This window comes from Crotalus tigris, unplaced genomic scaffold (assembly GCF_016545835.1).
Source record: "Crotalus tigris isolate CLP2741 ecotype Arizona unplaced genomic scaffold, ASM1654583v1 scf7180000018053.2689490, whole genome shotgun sequence".
Lineage (NCBI taxonomy): Eukaryota > Metazoa > Chordata > Lepidosauria > Squamata > Viperidae > Crotalus > Crotalus tigris.
In genome coordinates, this window is record NW_024096796.1 from 186573 (window position 1) to 207809 (window position 21237).

Sequence of the window (21237 nt, forward strand, 5' to 3'; positions counted from 1 at the left end):
AAATTACAAATTAACAATGTCAACTTCATATAAAGAAAACTTGTATAGAATGTTTCATAGATGGCACTTGCCACCAGCAAGATTAGCAAAAATGTTTAAAAATATGTCAGATAGATGCTAGAAATGTAAGCACAACCCAGGCACGTACTATCACATTTGGTGGACATGTGGCAAAGCTAAGGCTTATTGGGAAAAGATACATACGTGGTTAGAAAAAATATTAGGTGAACACATTGATTTTAAACATGAACTTTTTTACTAGGTATAATACCTGAAAAGATTAATAAGCAGAGTTTATATTTAATTTTACACATTACCACAGCAGTGAGAATAATCTGTGCGCAATATTGGAAGAATGAAGGATGGCCATCAGAAGAAGAAATAATCAGAAAAATATTGGAATGCACAGAGATGGACAGATTAACTATGAGATTGAAAGATAAAGAAGCCACAGACTACTACCAAACTTGGGATTTATTTTATCGTTGGTTAGAGGAAAGAATGAAGGATTAGGAATCAAATATGTATTAGCATAGCTAACCCCAGACAGCTCGTTGATTGGAAAATTAACATATGTATGCAAAAGAGAATCAATAAAATCTCTATAAAAAAAAGAGGATTGAAGAGAGGTTCAGACCTCACCCAGTCTCATCTGCGCTGCTTTATAGGTGTCTGGTGGTAAGTTTGACTTTGGCTGTCTGCAGCTTAGTGACAGGCCATATTTCTATGGCCGGTCTTTCGTCCACTGGTTTGGAGGGCTGCCCCGGATTGAGCAGAAGAGCTACCGGTTGCCCATGGCTACCGATGCAGCCACCATGGACGCTTGGAAGATGAACTCCATCTTTCTAGTTCAGTTTCGCATCACTGGGGGGTGGGGCTAAAAGGGTCAAAAAGTTGCCCTGAAGAGGTGACCAGCAAGGAAGTGCTTTCGCTGGATTGCAAGAGAGTGATAGCTCTCCCGTTAGAACCGGCGTTCCCCTCCAAACTGGCGGACGAAAGAATATCAAACTGAAAGAATCTGATCATAGGTTGTGCTTAACTAATTCTCTGTATTTAATGCAGGTGGGTCATTTTCTACCAGAAAAAGCCCTTGCCTTTTTCACTGGCTCAACTCACACTTTCTCAACCCAGTATGGTTCTGGAAGCAAAACCTGATGTTGTCCACCACCCATACTGGCCTCGGAATTTGGAACTCCAAAATTACATCCCAAATGATCAACCCTCATGGCAATTCTTGACATTCGTATTCTCTACTTCAGGAATTCTCTTGCTATTGACTTGGTTCGTAGCAAGTTGGCAAAGCAAGATATGGGGCCCTTTTGGAACTTGGTGCGCCTTGATCATTTGCTGGTTTACCATCTGTGTTTTTATTCATACTGTCATCGAGGGCTGGTTTGCCCTTTACTATATAGAAATCCCAGGGGATCAATCCTTTGTCTCGCAGCTCTGTAAGATGTGTGTCTATCTGGTTTCTGTCTCTTGATTTTGGGGAAAAATTGATGCAGCAGGTTAGCATGGGCAGAAAGTGGAGGGTGGGCAGGAGGATCCGCATGATGCATAAATGGAGCAAATGACACATCAGTAAATCCTTCTATTGTGTACTTGAATCAGACTTCAGAACACAAATAGGTGATAGTGACACTTGTGTAGACAGTCTTTGCTTACCAATAGAAACTTGGACCAGCAAATTCAGTGTAACTGATGTGGCCATAAGTCATTGTCACATGACCACAACAACTTATAACAGGGGTCTTCAAACTTGGCCCTTTTATGACTTATGGACTTCAACTCCCAGAATTCCTTAGACAGGCACACTGGCTGAGGAATTCTGGGAGTTGAAGTCAACAAGTCATAAAAGGGCCAAGTCTGAAGACCCCTGACTTATAAGAACAGTTAATGCAGTCCCAGTTGCCATCTTTAGATGACTCCTGAATGGTTGTAGCATCCCTCAATCACATGATCACCATTTGCAACCTCCTGGTGGCTTTAGTAATAGTAGTAAAGTTGGAAGGGACCTTGGAGGTCATCTAGTCCAACCCCCTGCTCGGGCAGGAAACCCTACACCATTTCGGACAAATGGCTGTCCAGTCTCTTCTTAAAAACTTCCAGTGTTGGGCATTTACTGCTTCTGGAGGCAAGCTGTTCCACTGATTAATTGTTCTCACTGTCAGGAAGTTTCTCCTTAGTTCTAGGTTGCTTCTCTCCTTGATTAGTTTCCACCCGTTGCTTCTTGTCCTGCCTTCAGGTGCTTTGGAAAATAGCTTAATTCCCTCTTCTTTATGGCAGCCCCTGAGATATTGGAATACTGATATCATGTCCCCCCTTGTCCTTCTCTTCGTTAAACTAGACATACCCAATTCTAGCAACCGTTCCTTATATGTTTTAGCCTCCAGTCCCCTAATCATCTTTGTTGCTCTTCTCTGTACTCTTTCTAGAGTCTCAGCATCTTTTTTACATCGTGGTGACCAAAACTGGATGCAGTATTCCAAGTGTGGCCTTACCAAGGCATTGTAGAGTGGTATTAATACTTCAGTGATCTTGATTCTATCCCTCTGTTAATGCAGCCTAGCACTGTGTTGGCCTTTTTGGCAGCTGCAGCACACTGCTGGCTCATATTTACGTGATTGTCTACTAGGACTCCGAGGTCCCTCTCACAGTTACTACTATTGAGCATGGTGCCACCTATGCTGTACTTGTGCATTTGGTTTTTCTTGCCTAAATTTAGAACCTTGCTTTTTTCACCATTGAATTTCATTTTGTTAGTTAGTGCCCAGTGTTCAAGTCTGTCCAGATCCTTCTGTATCTTAAGCCTGTCTTCTGGAGTGTTGGCTATTCCTGCCAGCTTGGTGTCATCTGCAAATTTGATGAGTTCCCCATCTATCCCTTCATCCAAATCGTTGATGAAGATGTTGAAGAGTACTGGGCCCAGAACAGAGCCCTGGGGCACCCCACTACACACTTCCCTCCATATAGATGCAGTTTCATTGAGGACCACTCGCTGAGTACGGCCGGTCAGCCAGCTACGGATCCATCTGGTGGTGGTTCTGTCTACCCCACATTTTTCTATCTTGTCAAGTAGTAGGTTGTGATCTACTTTATCAAATGCCTTACTGAAGTCCAAGTAAATTATGTCCACAGCATTCCTCTGATCCACTAATTTTGTCACTTGGTCAAAGAATGCAATAAGATTTGTCTGGCATGATCTATTTTTGACAAACCCATGTTGGCTTTTAGTAATGACTTTGTTTGCCTCTAGGTGTTCGTTGATTCGTTGTTTGATTATCTTTTCCAGGATCTTCCCAGGTATTGAGGTCAGGCTGATAGGTCTGTAATTTCCTGGATCCATTTTTTTCCTTTTTTGAGGATGGGAACTACATCAGCTCTTTTCCAGTCCTCTGGTAGTTCCCCTGTGTTCCAGGATCTTTGAAAAATATAGTTCAGTGGCTCCGATATCACATCTGCCAGTTCCTTGAGAACTCTGGGGTGTAATCCGTCTGGTCCTGGCGATTTGAACTCATCTAGGCTGGACAGGTGCTCACTAACGATTTTCTTGCCTATCTTAACTTGTGTTTCTGTTTTGTTTTTTGTGGCACTATTTTTGATAGGTTGTCTGTTTTTTCCCTTTGTGTAAAGACAGATGCAAAAAATGAGTTAAATAGTTCTGCTTTCTCCCTGTTGCTTGTCACCTTCTTGCCACTTCCACCCACTAATGGACCCCTCATTTCCTTCACTTTTTTCTTGTTTTTTACATGTTGAAAGAAGCTTTTTTTGTTATTTTTGACTTTGGTCGCAAGCCTCAGTTCATTTTGAGCCTTGGCTTTCTTCACTTCATCTTTGCAGGCTCGGGCTATTTGCTGATATTCTGACTTAGTTATGTTCCCCTCTTTCCACTTTCTATACTTGTCCTTTTTATCTTTCAATTTGTCAGAGAGTTCTTTATGCAGCCATGCTGGTTTCTTTTGAGAGCTGTTATTTTTCCTCTTTGTTGGTATTGTGCTAGACTGTGCTTCCCTGTTAACATTTGTTGGAAGCCAGCAATGAAGGTTGCAAATGATAGTCACATAATAGCAGGATGTTGTGATATAATTGCAAGCCAGGTGCAAGTACCTGACCCACATTAACCTGATTATAGGGCTGCTATGATGGCCAGAACTACAAGGACAATTGTGAGTTCTTCAGCACTGTTGTAACTTCAAACAGCCAGTGAACAAGTGGACATTAAATGAGGACTACTTGTATGTATGTGGTTATTTTTGAGATAGCACTATCCTGCAATCACTCCAGAAATAGATTTCCAAATTCTCCAGATTGATTGTTTTTTGTATCTGCAGGCAGCTTTTTGTCTGTACCTTTGAAAGGCACCTATTACAATTGTGCAATAAGAGTGAGAGGAAAATATAAAATGTGCAGATAAAACTGGATTCAGCTGTTATAACACTAGAATAGTTTAATGCTTCTGCTATGCTCTCCATATAGAGCTCTGTCTATTTTTTTGTGCATGTAGAGCTATTGATTCTTAATAGTTCATAAGAAAAGTCCCACATATAGGAACTTGATATGATGTGAAAAGTGAAATAAGGCCACAAATAGATTTCCACATATAATTATCCTTAGGGAACCTGTGTTAAAGGTTGCATGCTAGGGCTGTGGGGTACAGTGGAATGTGAAAAGGGACTACTTTAAAGCAATGCATTTTTCCCTGTGGTCGCCTGGCTGCTCTCTGCAACTGCACCATGATGCTGAGAAAATGCATTTGACATAAAGCACTGCACAAGTGACATATGTGTGCCCTCCTGTGCTTTTGAATCACCTCTGTTTTATTGAAAAGTTTTACAGTCTGCACTCCAGGTTGGCTGGATGGAGAGCATTAAAGAGAGCCCTGGGGAAAAAAACTCATCTTGAATTGAACTATGTAAGAGGATACTAATATTTTGCAGATGTAACCCTCTGTATTTCCCTCAGTGGTTGGAAGATGTTTGCCATATGGCTCAGCTCATTTTGTATCTGTATTATTACATTTTTTAAAATTCGCCTCACTGTATGTGTCAACTCAAGGCAGTGAACAAATCTAATACTCCATCCTCCATATCTAATACTCCTCAAAAGAAGTATGTGTGAAGTGGTTCAGCCTGACAGACTAACAGGCCTAAAGTCAATCACAGTCTCCTGCTTTCTAGACCAGCACTTTAACCAATCTGTTCCCTAATTATTTCCTTTTTCTTCCCCAAACTCCTGAATTAGCCTTCACATAGAACATGGTCCAATTAGATATAGCATGTATATCAACAACAAGATGTAACAGTATCTGTTGTAGATAAAACAAGTTTGATTGAAGACAGGTTAGTATTTGTTGAGATTAATCCATGGAGCATCTTCAACCTAATGCTTTCCACATATGTGAGAGAAAATGAGAAATGAAATCCAGCATACCTGAAAGTTTTTAAAATGGACAAGTTGGTTTATATATTTATATTAATATATATACCTAGAAAGCTGCATTTTTTGCAGAAATGATAATAGTATGTCAGCTGAAATATCATTACCCATAATGGTTCCTGGGAATTGGAGCCAGCAGTACAGAATCTGCAGTATCAAATCACTTAATCCTTATAAAAGTCTAGGTAAAAAACATATAGCTATAATGTAAGGTGACCAACTTTTTTACAACAAAAAGGAGGACACGAATAAATTGAAGAAAAAATATCATAAATAAAAGAAACATTGTATTTATTGCAACAATAATGCAGAATACACTATAATATGATAAATGCATAATAAAAACCATTTGTAACAATAACATTTTATATTGTAATTACACTTAGATGCCTATTAATTATTTAAATGAGTACTTTTTCATTGAATGAATATTTTTTGTCAATGTATCATCTTCTAACAATATATTGGAAATATCTGAACAAGAAATATCCTTCATATTGAATTTTATGGCAAGTGCTGCAGCTAGAGTATCAACATTCAATCTCGATTTCTCACTTGTCCAAAAATCTATACGGCTGAATTGCGCAGGGGTGGACGGTGGAGGCAGGTGTTGTGAGCCAGGTGCTCCAGGACGGCCACGTAGGTGCGCAGGGTGAGGTGGTGGCAGAGCAGGTAAGCACTGCGTAGACCACCAGCTGGTGCAGCCCATGAAAGATCAACTGCCCGCCGCGCCCCCGCCCACAGCCGCTCCGCCAGCACCGCTGCCCTGCCGTGGAGAGCCGGCCCTGCAGCTTGCAAAGCACCAGCTGAGCCAGCTCTGGCCCTGCAACCGCCCCCCAGCACCACCGCCCACCCTGTGCATCCCCGTAGAGCTGGCCCCACAGCTTGCAAAGGCAAAGCACCAGCCATGCTGGCTCCGGCCCTGCAGCCACCCCCAAGCCACCCCCCAGCACCACCGCCCACCCTGCACATTCCCGGAGAGCCGGCCCCGCAGCTTGCAAAGGCAAAGCACCAGCTGCGCCAGCTCCGGCCCTGCAGCCACCCCCCCAGCCGCCCCCCAGCACCACTGCCCACCCTGCACATCCCCATAGAGCCGGCCCCACAGCTCGCAAAGGCAAAGCACCATCTGCCCTGGCTCCGGCCCTGCAGCTGCCCCCCAGCACGACTGTCCATCCTGCGCATCCCCGTAGAGCTGGCCCCACGGCTTGCAAAGTACCAGTCGCGCCGGCTCCGGCCCTGTAGCCACCCCCCAGCCACCCCCCAGCACCACCGCCTACCCTGTGCATCCCTGTATCGAACCGAACAGGGAAGATCAAGAGAAACTTACCGCTCCAGTCTCCTCCAGCTATCTGTGGAACTAAGTAGGAGATGGTGTAGTTGGGTAGCAATGAGGGGTGCAAAGTTCCTGCAACTTGCATATGCAAAGTTTGCTGTCCGGGTGTTTTGGCGCGCTCAGCAGCAATTCCTATCGGCTTTCGAAAGCCAATAGTAACATTTGGTAACATTTGTTACCAAAAAGCATGATTTTAGGCTAAAGTAAGTCCTCGTGTATTTAGAAAGTTTTACTGCCGTGATAGCATTCATGTGGTCTTTATAATCTCACATTCATTATATGTTGCCTTCTAGAATAGGAAGTACTTGGAAATTTCAGAACAGATGTGTTTGGTTTAAGGAGTTGGAGACAGGTGTCACTTCTGCACCTCTGGATGTTCCAAGCATCTATTTGCCTTTTATCTTATTTTTATAATTAATATTTAAGAAAAATACAGGGAAATTCACAAACTCTCTCTACTGCAGTTCCCATGAATTTCTTCTTCTACTAATTTCTCTTTATATCTTCCAGTTAAGGAATATGGCAAAGGTGACAGCAGATATATGATGTAAGTATTAACTTTGAAATGATAGGCAAAGGTCTGGATATTTCTGCAAAGATCCAGCATTAAGCAATTTTGAACACAAGTACCTGGTCTGAGTACGGGGATAGGGAAAGGATGATTTGACATAATGCAAACATAAATATAGCTGAGATGTTCACAATTTTTGCATGAGTTCTCTTAATATATTTTCTGTTGCCAAGACAACTTTTTAATAGGGTGAGTACAACAAAATTAAAAGAATACCTGCATTTCTTTTTAAGGATCCTAATCTTTTATATTTCTAAATTATTTTAGAAAAAAACATCCCATTCAATTCTATTCATGCCTTAAAAGAGCATATCGGGGAATGAAATTTGTTTTCCAGTCTCATATTTATGAACTTTTGAGATGAGTATTATCAGTGGGGTTCTCCCAGCTCAGTGGAAGATCTGGTTGATGAGCATGACTATTTTATCTGCAAGGGATGGCTAAATTCTACTTTTCCCCATTTATTTTTAATTCATTTTTTTCTCTTTTCCCCTCAGCCATAGTAATTGAGCTTGGGAAAATAAAATGGGCAAGGCTTGAATGGAAAGAACTTGCACCAGTTCACTCTCTTCACTTGCATCAAATTCTGCAGTTTGGCCTGAGATGGTTTTATTATCTTTGTGAATTTTCATGCATCCATGCATCCATGCATCCATCCATGCATCCATGCATCCATCCATCAATCCATACACCTGACTGCATTTCTTTTTTGGCTTGTCCACTTTTGATCTTTTCTTCCTACTTTAATCAGCCATGTTGTCTATCTCTAACCATAGGTCATATATATGGTGACGTTCTCTACTTCTACACTGCATACCGTGATGGCTTTCGCCATAGTGAGAAGTGGCACCCTACCTACTTCTGGTTTTACTTTGTCTTTCTGAATAGTCTCTGGATTATCATTCCCTCTATTCTCATCTGGGATGCCTGGAAGCACCTCAGTGGTTGCCAGAGAATAATGGATGCCAACAAGATCAAGAAACATTGATGTTTTGCACAGGAGGTCATATTGGATGGTACTTCCAGCCATTCAGAGGTTGATCTTGTATTCCTCCTGTTCCTCTGCACTTGTTTAGATATTTTCTGTGGTTTCTCTCCATTTTCAGTTAATTGATTGAATTGATGGTGGTTATTCTCTTCTTTAAATATTCATAGCTCTTGAACTATGAGCTTAAAATTAAGACTGCAGTTTTATCTTCATGAAGGGGTTTTCTTTAAATATCAGGAAATTGTATTTCTAAATAAATGTCATTAGGATCAAGTGACTCAACTAATACTAGTCAGTATTAAACTGAGCCCTGCTGTAGACCATAAGCTTTGTTTCTCTTTATACCTGCAGCTATGATCAGTTAAGACTGCAAGGAGGGCCCCACACCTAGCATTCATAAAATTGAAGTATAGAGATTCTGCAGGAAATATTCAATCTTATTCTCAGATCAGGTAGAAGGTAGCGTTAGAGGGGCTCACAGCTTGCTTCTGTCCATATAAAGTGATTCAGCTACTTGCCTTGAAGATTCCTTTTGTTCCCATGTTGAATTAGTCAGTGAATGGCTTAAACTGGGAAATAGTATCTGTCACCTGTCGCTCAAGAATTATAAATACTTTGGCTTCTGGTTTGCAATCGCAGCGCTGGCAGACATGCAGACCGATCACTCTCTCCACCATCTGTTTTTTTTCTCACCGAGGGACTCTGAAGAGGGTTGGAAGTCACCCTGTAGGGGCGACGAGCGTGAAGAGGACCCCCGAGTGACCGCGGAAGGGTGGCAGCCCTCCCGTTTGATCCGGGGCAGCTCTTCAAACTGATGGGGAAAAGATTGGCTATCAACATGGCCCATCATTAAGCTGCTAGCCGAAGCCAACTTCACTAACAAGCACCTTGAAAGCAACATGGAGAAAAAGGGTGAGATTTTACCTTCTCTCTACCCCAAGTACTTTTTCTGTTAAAAGCTTCCTCAAAACTCTTCCCCCTGTGAGGAGAGAGGGAAGGGAACATTTTCCTCTCACCCTCTAAAATGGTGGTGTTGATTACCTGTCAACTAGTGGGCTAAAGGGAGATATTGAGACAAGGAGAAATTGGATTATTAGATTTAAAATAATTGGAAAATACTATATAGAATTTTCATAGAACTTCATACTTCATACCAGCCTTTTCCTCAAAAGGAAAACATCACACAAATTTATAAAGAGTAAAACATGTAAAACATCAGAAAATTGTCCACGTGTTTCCACTGAATATTTATTTTATAAACAAATCAAAGATATTTTAAAAAAAGAAAAGTCAGTCATTTAATAGTCTACCTATGGTCCATAGCATCTTCTGCTTCACCCAGGCAAGGGAGAGAAGACGTATCCTGGTATTTTGACAGTGTAGTCCACAAAAAGACTTGGAATGGAGCTAGACTGTATTCCAGCAAGGTCTTGATTCCTCCAAAACCGAAGAAGGATTAGCAGATAAACAAATGCTAAAAGGAATCAGAATCCAGGGTTTTAAATTTTGGGGATAATTTTTTACATGCACTTAAAGCTATATATCAGCAACAATCTGCTCAAATTGTTGTTAATAGGGGATTGACTGAGACTTTTAATATTGAAAAAGGGACAAGACAAGGATATCCATTATCTCCATTGTTATTTGTTTTGACATTGGAGATTTTGTTGATCCAGATTCGAGAATCAATGGTAATCAAGGGCATAAAGATAAGAAAAAATGAATATAAATTATGGGCTTTTGTGGATGATTTGGTTTTGATTTTGGAACAACCGATTAGAGCGGTTGATTGTCTATTAGAACTTATAACACAGTATGGAAAAGTTTCTGGTTTTAAATTCAATAACCATAAGACTAAGATATTATCTAAGAATACGTTAGCCAATGACAAGGAAAGTTTGGTTAAAGCCACAGGTTTTCAGATGGTGAAAAAGGTTAAATATCTGGGAGTATATTTAACTGCCTCAAATGGAAAATTGTATAAAAATAATTATGAAGTGCAAAAGGATTTAAATGACTGGAAAAAACTGCAATTGTCATTGTTGGGGAGAATTTCAGCTGTAAAAATGAATGTTCTACCAAAGTTTCTTTTCTTGTTTCAGATGATACCTATTTTAAAAAAAGATGTAAATTTGGAGGAATGGCAGAAGGGTATCAATAAATTCATTTGGGCTGGGAAAAAACCAAGGGTTAAGTTTAAGATTTTGCAAGATGCCCGAGAAAGAGGAGGACTTAAAGCATCTAACTTGAAATTATATTATGATGCAGCCACCTTAACTTGGATAAGTGATTGGCTTAATTTAACAAATAAGGATATTCTTGTTCTTGAAGGGTGGGATTTAATGTATGGTTGGCATGCATATTTAATTTTTAATAAGAAAGTGGACCGGGCTTTCAAATCACATATTTTGAGGAGTGCCTTACTTCGAGTTTGGAAAAAGTATTATTATAGGTTAAACTATAAAATACCTATCTGGGGGATTCCTAGACATGCAATTGAGGGGATTTCTAAGGGGATGAACTTTGATAAAATTTCGTATAAAGAATTATTAACTTGGTCAGGTTCGGATTGGCATTTAAAATCTCTAGATGTATTAAGGCAAGAAAATATTCTACAGTCATGGTTTCAATATTTACAAATAGTGGACAGGTGGACTGTAGATAAAAAAGAAGAAATAACACTAGAAGATGGAAATCTGGTTATTCAGATTAAAGATCAGAGTCAGGCCCATATAAAAAGAATTTACAATGTTTTAATAGAATTAGACTCTGAAACAGAATTGGTTAAAGACTGTATGATTAAATGGGCTCAGAATATCCAGGATCCGATCCCATTGGACTTATGGGAGACAATTTGGATTAGAAATGTTAGATTTACACAAGCTCAAAATTTGAGGGAAAAATTTTTATAAAATGTTTACAGATGGCATTTAGATCCTAAAAAATTATCTTGTATGTATCCAAATTTACAACCCAAATGTTGGAGATGTGGTAATATGGATGCGACATATTTTCATGTTTGGTGGAATTGTAAAAAGGTAAAGGCTTTTTGGATTATGATTTGGTGGAACATTCAAAAGATTTTTAAAAGGAAGATAAAGTTCACCCCTCAGTTATTCCTATTGGGTATCTTTGTGGATTTAAATGACAAAGAAACTACTTTAATGTTGAATTTATTAACTGCAGCAAGGTTATTAGTAGGCTCGTATTGGAAGAAGGACTTGTTGCCTACTTTAGAAGAATGGATATTTAAAGTTTCTAACTTTGCAGAAATGGCAAAAATTTCTGCTTATTTGAAGGATCATACACAAGAAAGATATATTATTGTATGGAGAAGATGGATAGATTATATTCAGAAAAAATATGGGACTATAAAGTTTCATTTATTTTATGAGTAAATTTTATAGTAACTGTTGTAGAGATCTGTTTATATGACTTAATTTAAGGGGAGTTAAAGGTTAAGTATGATTTTTTTTCTCTTTTTTTTCTTTTTTCTTTTTTTATTATTGTTAACTTTCTTATTAATAACCCTGTACTCTGCTCTGGGAAGTGAGGGGGGGAGGGTTGAGGGTGGGTGGGTGAGTGAGTGGGTGGGTAATGATAATATACTCATGGTAAATGCTTGGGCATTTCCCCTATGCTGCGTTCATGTGTGTGAGAGGGATGAGAGGGGAGGAAGGAGTAGGGAGGAAGTAGGATGGTTAGAGGAGAAGGGGAGGGGAAGAGAGTAGGAGGGGAGGAGAGAAAGAGGAGGGAAGTAGGGAAGGATTAGAGAGGGTGGACGCAGCCTGGGGAGAATGGGCAGGCGGTACCAATGGTTAGGAATTTAATTGTATTTTGTATGAATAAATGGAAAATAAAAACTTTTTTAATAAAATAAATAATTAAATAAACAGCTGGATGGACGAGAGAGGCTCAGCATGCACCAATATCAGACAAAAAACAAGCATTATTTGCTAAAATATTCTCTTTGATCTTATTTTTTGCATCCGGTTGCAAATGTATTCTGCTGTGCTCTTACAGAGGCAAAGAAGAGTAGCAAGGTGATCAAAACTCAGATCACAATACAACCTTTTAAATTATTGCATTGTATTTTGGCCAGCAAATAAAAACTGTGGGAAGACACCTTAAGTCCAACACTCGGGGGGACATCTGGATAAGGGGGGAAACTAATACTTCCATTTGTAGTTGGTGTGTGAGTCTCTTTTTCACACAAGCACTTTTGAAAATGGCAATGCACATAATAAACTAGCATGTTAGAGAAAGGGTGATAGGAACTTATATTGTTGCCCAATAATGAGTCAGGTGCTATAAGTGTGTCTCACCTGTCCTACCTGAACTGATTCAGCTAGTGACTCTACCAGACCTCCAGAACATGGCTCTCCAAACTTTTATAAATCCAAGCATTATTTTTTTAAACCGGAGAAAACTCCATGTGCAGCCTTCTGCCGCATATCTTCTCATGATCTGAATTCATCTGGCCTGTTAAGATCGAACTCTCCTATGTCATCTGAAATCATGCAGCCAAAAAACCTGTCTCTGCTAGGATGTTCTACAGGCTAGTCCTGCTTTATGGATGCCCCATGAGTTAGAAGAAATGGCACTGCTCCGGATAGCATTGAATGATCTGTACCCAGTGGTGGGATTCAAAGATGTGAACAACTGGTCCTCTGTGTGGATGCCACTTCCGGAAATCCATTCTGGGCCTGGGCAACAAAAAATTAGCTACCGGTTCTGCCGAAGTAGTGCGAACTGGCTGAATCCCACCACTGTCTGTACCCCACCACTTTAAAAGTACTGCTTATCCCCTGCTGGGCACATTTCTATTATTTCATTTCATTTCAAAGTATGTGCAGTTAAAAAAAAAAAACACAAGAGCAGCCATTTTCAAAAAGGATGCCTTTCTTCACACCTGGAGTGGTCTTCTACCTTCTACCACCTTCTACCTTCTACCACCTTCTTCTGCTGTGTCTGCAAATGGAGAGAACTGAATTCCATAGTACAGGCAATCCTCAACCTATGATAATGGCTGGGACCAGATTTTCCTTTGCTAAGCCAGGTGGTGGTGAAGTAAATCATGCCCAATTTTACAACTTTCTTTTGCCCCGGCCGTTAAGCAAATCACTGCAGTTAAGGGAATCAGACGGTCATTAAGCGAATCCAATTTCCCCCATTGACTTTACTGGTTGGAAGCTGTCCATAAAGGTCACAAATGGTGACCTCATGTGTGGAGGAATTTGCACGTGCAGCAAACTGCCATGCATTGCCCCCCACAAACCTCATAACCTTTTGATACCCTTTGTCCCAAGGAAGCAGCCAAAAGATCACCCCCCTTTTGACTTAATATCTTACCTACCTAAATAATAAGTTCCCCCTTATCTCTTCCTGTCTTTATCTCTTCTTGCCTTTATCAGTTCTTTCTCCTTTTCTAATTTACCTGTATTTGTTTTTACCTGCTCTCAACAGGTAATATGTTACTAGAAAATAATTGCTTATATGAAGGAATTTTTTAATTACTTTATGTCAACAGCTAAAGATTAAACTTCTAAATGTAAAATGTCAGCAGTTAATGGTAAAGCCTATGTATGTAAAAAGTATATAAGAAACAATAAACTCAGAGTTTGTCAAGCTGTGTGAAGATGTGTCATGCAGCTTCAAACCTCTGCCCAAGACATGCCTGAGTCTTTTTCTTAGCATCGTTACAAATGGCGCCTGAACAGGGACATCCCCTTCCGAGGGAAAGCAGCACCCAACATATTTACAGTCGTCTGGAACAGACCCCTTGGTGCACCTTCTCGTCTTCTAGTCCTGCGAGATTTCTCAAACTGTAAGTATGGTGATATATCTCACCATCAGCAAAAGCATGTAAGGGAGTTAAAGTTTCTCTTACACAAATCGGGCATGACCATGCCTGAAAGGGAGCTTAGGAAGCTGGTGGGTGAAATAGGAAAAAACTGTCCTTGGTATCCTAAAAGGGGGACACTCCAACTTAAGGATTGGGAAAGAATAGGTAACACCCTTCATCAGGAACCCCGAGCCTCAGTGGATGTTTTGCATTGATGGCATCAATGTCGCCATGCAGTGGAAAAATATGGAGCTGATGCAGTACAATTAAGTTCTACTCCCTCTCCAGGTTTTAATCATGAAAAGGTTTCAGTTCCATCAGCTCCTATATTTTCCATGATAGATGTAACACCTTCAGAGCAAAAGAATTCTAGATCTTATGTTTCTATTCACCATGTATTAGAAAATCAAATGGCAAAAGGAGAGGGAGATATGCAGGAAATAGCAGATATGCTCTCAGTTTGTCCTGTACATTTGACTGGGCAGGTAGATGCAAATGGAGCCCCAGTGGTTGAATATCAACCACTTTCTTATGCAATCTTAACAGAATTGCGTAAGGGTATAAGAGATACTGGGTTAGGTAGTTCATATGTGCAAGGTATGTTAGAAGCAACAATGAGGAATCATGTTTTGGTACCAGAAGATTGGAAAACAACAATTCATATGTTATTAACACCAGCTCAGTATGTGGTATGGGATAGTGAGTTTAGACATCAATGTGCATTAAGAGCAGCAACTTCTGGAGGCGCTTACCTCCCAGAGCAGTTATATGGCTCTGGTGATTACACTTCAGTGGATGCACAAATTGTTTTGCCTATAGCTACTCTTCAAATATCCTCTGAATGTGCTTACAAAGCTTTTGGAAAAGTTCCTATAACTGGGAAACCATCTCAAGCATTTTCAAATATTCATCAAAAGGCAAATGAACCATATGCAGATTTTATTAACCATCTGCAAGATGCCTTGAGATGACAAATTGATAATCCTGATGCCCAAGCTGAATTGCTTATGAAATTGGCTAAAGAAAATGCCACCTCTGAATGTAAATGGGCCATCATTGGATTGGGAGCTCAACCAGATTTAGCAGAAATGATAAAAGCATGTCAGGACATAGGGACTGTTTCTTTTCAAACTAATCTCTTAGCTGCAGCTCTTACAAAACCTCAGGAGAAATGTTATAATTGTGGTAAAATTGGACACTTTAAACAGGATTGCAGAAATCCTGGGGGAGGAAAGTATGCCTCCCGACCATTTAAAAATAATGCTGGGAGACGTCCAAAAACAAAATGCCCTAAGTGTAATAAGGGATTTCATTGGGCTAATGAATGTAGGTCGGGAAACTTCAAAGCGGGCTGGTCTCTGGCCCCGGTCCAAACAGAGACCCTTCAGTAATTCCATCAACAATTAACAATTGCCCTGCTGCCACTACAGGGAGTGCTGGGATAGATTTAACTATCCAACAAGAAGTATGTTTCAAATTTCCAGGAGAAATACAAATAATTTCTTCACAACTTTCTGGACCTCTCCCTTCTGGATATGTTGGATTAATGTTGCCTCGATCTAGCATGGGGAAAAAGGGAATTTTTGTAATACCCGGAGTAATTAATTCTGACTATGCAGGTGTCATCTTTATTCAATTATGGACTAACATGCCACAGACTTTGCCAAGTAATAGTAGTCCTGCACAATTACTCCATTTGCCCTATTTTGTCCCTTCAGGGGGTCATGATAGGGATCGAGGGGACGGCAGGTTTGGTTCTACAGATCCTGTTGTAATTGCATTAACCACCCCAATCACCACCCAGCGACCCCGTCAGACAGTCTTTTTTCAGGGTAAGCCTTTTGAGGGCATAATTGATACCGGGGCTGATGTTTCAGTAATTTCAGCTAAAGATTGGCCTGCATCTTGGCCCACTGACCCATGCCCTAGTGTCTGGGGTGTAGGAGGGCGACAAGGTGCACGACAAAGTACACAATTTCTTTCTGCAAGTCTTCCTAATTCTACTGTAACTGTTCAACTTCGTCCTTTCATTCTTGACATTCATGTCAACCTTTGGGGAAGAGACTTGCTTAGTAAATGGGGGGCTACTGTCACCTTCGATGAATAAACTGTCTGCCTTACCCTTAACTTGGTTAACTACTACCCCTGTTTGGGTGGAACAATGGCCTCTTCCTCTGTACAAAATACAGGCCTTAAAAATTCGTGTTCAAGAACAATTACAAGCCAAACACATTGCCCCTTCCACTAGTCCATGGAACACTCTAGTTTTTGTTATCACCAAGAAGTAGTGAGAAGTTTGTAACAAAAATTTTTTTCCTGTCTCTTTTGTTTTTCAACTGGCTGTGTTGCTTTAAGAGCAAGAGAGACCAAAAGAAAGAAAAGGGGGGGAACTGTTCATTTTAAACTTTTTTTTTCCTTCTCTGCTTAGAATTCCAGTTTGCGAATGGAGATGAAATTTAATCCCCGCTCTTGCAGTTTCAGCTGGCAAAACTTAAGTTTTGTAAATGTTTCACCTACTTAATAGAAATTTGTTTGTGTTATGTCATGAGCCTGTGGAAGCAGGCTCGGGGCATTGCAACGGTCCCGGGCAGGTGCAAGCTGCCTGGGACCAGACTGGCTGTCGCCAGCACTTGCGCGCATGCGCGGGTGCTGGCGCGCCAAATGTTGCAGATTGACCCGGGAATGGCCTATAAAAGAGGCCGGGAGATTTGGGCATTGTCGGCGTTTTGTAACCAGTATGCTGAACAGAAATAAAGAAGTTCCTGAGAACTACAACTGCTTCTCGTGTCATTGCCATTTTGCGAAGGACGCAACACTGGGACGAAGGTGGGATTGCCTTACATCGACCGAAGACAGGTGTAAGCTTACCCGAAAGAGTCCTGAGCGGGAGGAACAGCTTTGACTCGGCAGCTACCCGCCAATTCAACGAACATCGGGGGTAGGCTGGCTGATAGACCCTTCCTTTTCTACAAAAATGGCAAAAATTGGAAGACTTTCAGAATTCGACGTCTCGCATCCGGAAAGATGGGAGTCCTACGTAGCCAGGGTGGAAAACTATCTCAAAGTCAATCAAGTAAGAGAAGATAGTTTAAAAGCTGCCATCCTGCTGTGCGTTTGCGGTCAAGACGCATTCGAAATCGCTGAGAACATAGCAGCACCTGTACCTCTAGAATCTGTCAGCTACGCAGATCTCAAAAAGCTACTAAAGGAGCACTTCCAGCCCAAGTTGTCCGTCATCGCGTGGTGCCACACCTTCGAACAGAGGGATCAGCGACCCGGAGAATCAGCCAAAGAATACATTGCTGCGCTGAGAAAAGCCGCTAAACACTGCGAGTTCAAGGATCTAGAAGAACGGCTGAGAGATAGATTTGTATGCGGACTGAGGCATAGAGAATTACAGCAGAGACTTTTGGCTAAAGAAGACTTATCATTCCAAGATGCCTTGAGAGAGGTTACTGCAGAAGAGGCAGCGGGCGGCGCCATCAAGAACATCAGGCTGATCAGAAGCGCTCCAGAGGCTGTGTCCGTGCACCAGGAAGGAGCCCAAAGGAACCCAGAGGAGGATCCTGACGATGAAGTAGACCGTCTCTACCCCACGAAAGAAGGAAAACAGAAAGAAAGCTCTTCAGCTCTCCCAAAGTGCCTCGGTTGCGGAGGTCGCCACAAGAGGACCGACTGTAGATTCCGCTCCGTTACCTGTAGAGCATGCGGAAAACAGGGACACATTGCAGCTGTGTGTCTGGGCTGTCAGAAGGTACAACCTCGGGAAGAATTGCGCCTGAAAGGTACCAGGGTTCCCAGCCAAAACAGGGTGGGGTTCTGCGCTTCGCGAAGAAGCGTTTATAGGATAGGCACACACAAGCCTATCAAGAAAAAGCTGTCACTTAAAGTGAAGCTACAAGGGGTTCCATTGGCTATGAACTGGATACGGGTCTGCACTTTCAATCATTTCCATGCACACGTTTAGGAAGATTTGTTCTGGCAGTGGATTTCAGGCCAAGCTGAGGCCTTCCGACATTGTGTTAACTGACTTTCAAAACTCCAGAGTGTGTTTTAAGGGGGAGGCCACCCTTAACGTACAGTATAAGGATTTTGAAGGTCCACTAGATGTAATAGTAGTAGGGGGTGAATGAACGAGTCTCATAGGACTTGATTGGTTTGAGGCCTTGGGAATACACGTCACAGGGCTCAATAGTTTGCAAACACTTGACCTACAAGAAGTCTGCAAAGAATTTGCAGATGTTTTCAGCCCCCAGCTGGGCACATACAAAGGACTCCCTGTGTCACTGAAGTTAGACCCCACTGTCACCCCCATTAGAATCAAAGCAAGAAGGGTTCCTTTTGCTTTAAAGTGTAAAATTGACACTGAGTTGGACAAATTGATTCAGCAAGGAGTTCTAGAACCTGTCGACTTCAGTCCTTGGGAGACCCCCATTGTCATGCCTCTTAAGGCAAATGGGGACATTCACATCTGTGCAGATTACAAATGCACTCTAAATAAGGCATTGCAGCAACATGCCTACCCTGTTCCTGTGGTCAGTCATATTCTGGCCTCCCTCAAGGGGGGGGCGCGTTTTTGCAAAGCTTGACCTAGCTCAGGCGTATCAACAGCTGCCTGTTGATGATGCTGCTGCTGTAGCTCAGACCATTGTGACCCACAGGGGGGCATTCAAGGTAAAGAGGTTACAATTTGGAGTAAATGTCGCTCCTTGAATTTTCCAAAGCATAATGGAAAACACACTATAGGGTATACCAGGGGTTTGCCCCTATTTTGATGATGTCTTAATTGCAGGGGACTCTACACACAACTTAGCTGAGAGATTAAGGGCTGTTCTGCTGAGGTTCAGGAAAATGGGCCTCAAACTTAAGAAGGACAAATGTAAAATTGGTGTGCCTTCTACAGATTTTCTGGGATTCAAAATCAATGCTACTGGGATTCACCCTGCTGAATCCAAACTGAAAGCCATTATGCATGCCCCTAGGCCAAAGTCCAAGGCCGAACTACAGGCTTTTCTGGGCCTTCTGAATTTCTACAACTCCTTCCTTCCAAACAAGGCTAGTGTAGCCGAGCCACTTCATAGGCTCTTGGACAAACAGGCAGTGTGGCAGTGGTCACAAAAACACGAAGCAAGTTTCAATGAGGTCAAGGCCTTACTCACTTCTAACAGTGTGCTTGCACATTTCAATAAATCCCTTCCTGTGTGCATCGCTTGTGATGCTTCTCCTTATGGGGTGGGAGCCATACTAAGCCACCTCAGATCAGATGGAACTCAGGTTCCTGTTGCATATTACTCCAGAACCTTGTCTTCTGCTGAGCGAAATTATGCTCAAATAGACAGGGAGGCTTTAGCTGTTGTTGCTGGAATCAAAAAATTCCATGATTTCCTATATGGCAGGCATTTCATGGTCTTCACTGACCATAAGCCTTTGTTGGGACTGTTTACCACACATAAACAAACTCCCCAGATCATCTCCCCCAGAATGCTGAGATGGTCTATCTTCCTGTCTGCCTATGATTTCTCCTTACTTCACAAACCTGGGAAAGAGATGGGCCATGCTGATGGCCTCAGTAGATTACCCCTGCCGGTAATAGAAGCTGACCCTGCACCAACTATTAATATCCTCTCCATTCAGGCCTTGCCTGAGTCCCCTTTAGATGCCAGGGATGTGGCCGCTGAATCAGCCACAGATCTCACACTTTCACGTGTCCTTTCTTGGGTTTTATCTGGATGGCCAGAGAGCTGTCCTGGCACTGAGTTTCAGAGTTTCTGGTCCAAAAGGAACGAGTTATCCACCTTACAGGGTTGTCTGCTGCTTTGGGGAAGCAGAGTTGTCATTCCTACCTCAATGAGGACTAGGGTCTTAGGTTCCCTCCACGAGGGTCATCCTGGCATTGTACGAATGAAGGCTCTTGCGCGCAGCCATTTGTGGTGGCCTGGGTTAGACAAAGACATTGAAGCTAAGGTGCATGCATGCCACCTTTGTCAACGCTCGCGCCCTGAAATGCCCCAAGCTCCTGTACATAGATGGGAGGAAACACAGTCTCCATGGTCTAGGGTGCACATTGACTACACTGGGCCCTTTCAGGGTCAATTCTTCTTGGTCCTAGTTGATAGCCATTCAAAATGGCTTGAGGGTGTACCTGTCTCTTCCACCACCACTGCAAAGACCATTCAAGTACTGAGGGGGATTTTTGCTGCACACGGGCTTCCAGACGTCCTCGTGTCTGACAATGGCCCTCAATTCACTTCTTCCGAATTCCAAGCTTTCTTACAGGCCAACATGATTCGTCATGCCACATCTGCGCCCTTCCACCCGTCCACCAATGGTATGGCTGAACGCATGGTTCACATCACCAAGGATGCCTTGAAGAAAATTACCTATGGAGACTGGCATCACAGGTTGGCTGACTTCCTCCTTTCTTATCGCACCACACTGTCCACTTCTACCGGGAGGAGCCCAGCTGAACTTCGTTGGGGACGCAAACTGACTACCAAGCTTGACCGTTGAATCCGAACAGACTTCCTTCCACACTCACACACCCCAGGGCACCTAGGCAACTGCTTGTGGGTGCCCCGGTTTGGACTCGTAACTACGGGCCTGGCCATTCATGGGTCCCCGCTACTGTATCCAGGATCATAGGTCCTCTGTCCTACGAGGTGTCCCTGGACAATGGTCATGTCCTGCGTCGACACATCGACCAGCTCCGCACTAGACGGGACCTTCCCACTGAGACTCCTGGGTCTATTCCAGGGGGGAGGGGGACCTTTTTGGGCAAAGGGAAGAGTACGGGCTGCTGCCTATCATTAACGAGGAAGCTACAGACAGCTCATTCCAAAGTTCCGCAAGTGCTCCCAACAGGAATTCATGGAGCCCAACTAGAACCCAGGCACCAGTGCCTACTCCAGCCAGGGAGTCACCCCGGGGGCATAATCACTACTCACCCGCACCACTCAGTACTCCAATCAGGGAGGATATCCGGGAGCATCCAAACAAACCACACCCTACAAGAGAGCTGGCACACACTCCTTCTAGTTGGCCCGACACTACCCCTGTCCCTAGAA

General features: G+C 42.4%; 1 protein-coding gene across 2 annotated transcripts in view; it reads left to right on the forward strand.

The window, feature by feature from the left end:
• The first annotated feature begins 451 nt into the window (after positions 1-451).
• The window catches only part of LOC120309645 (3-beta-hydroxysteroid-Delta(8),Delta(7)-isomerase-like), a 35632-nt gene continuing 14846 nt past the window's right edge, over positions 452-21237 (forward strand). Inside the window, exons 1-2 of one of the 2 annotated variants that reach the window (XM_039347082.1) lie at positions 452-1448; positions 7280-7316. In XM_039347082.1, coding sequence (XP_039203016.1) covers positions 1133-1448; positions 7280-7316 — 353 coding nt within the window. In that variant the 5' untranslated portion in view covers positions 452-1132. The remainder of the gene's footprint in view (positions 1449-7279; positions 7317-21237) is intronic. The other variant, XM_039347080.1, reaches the window with a different exon arrangement.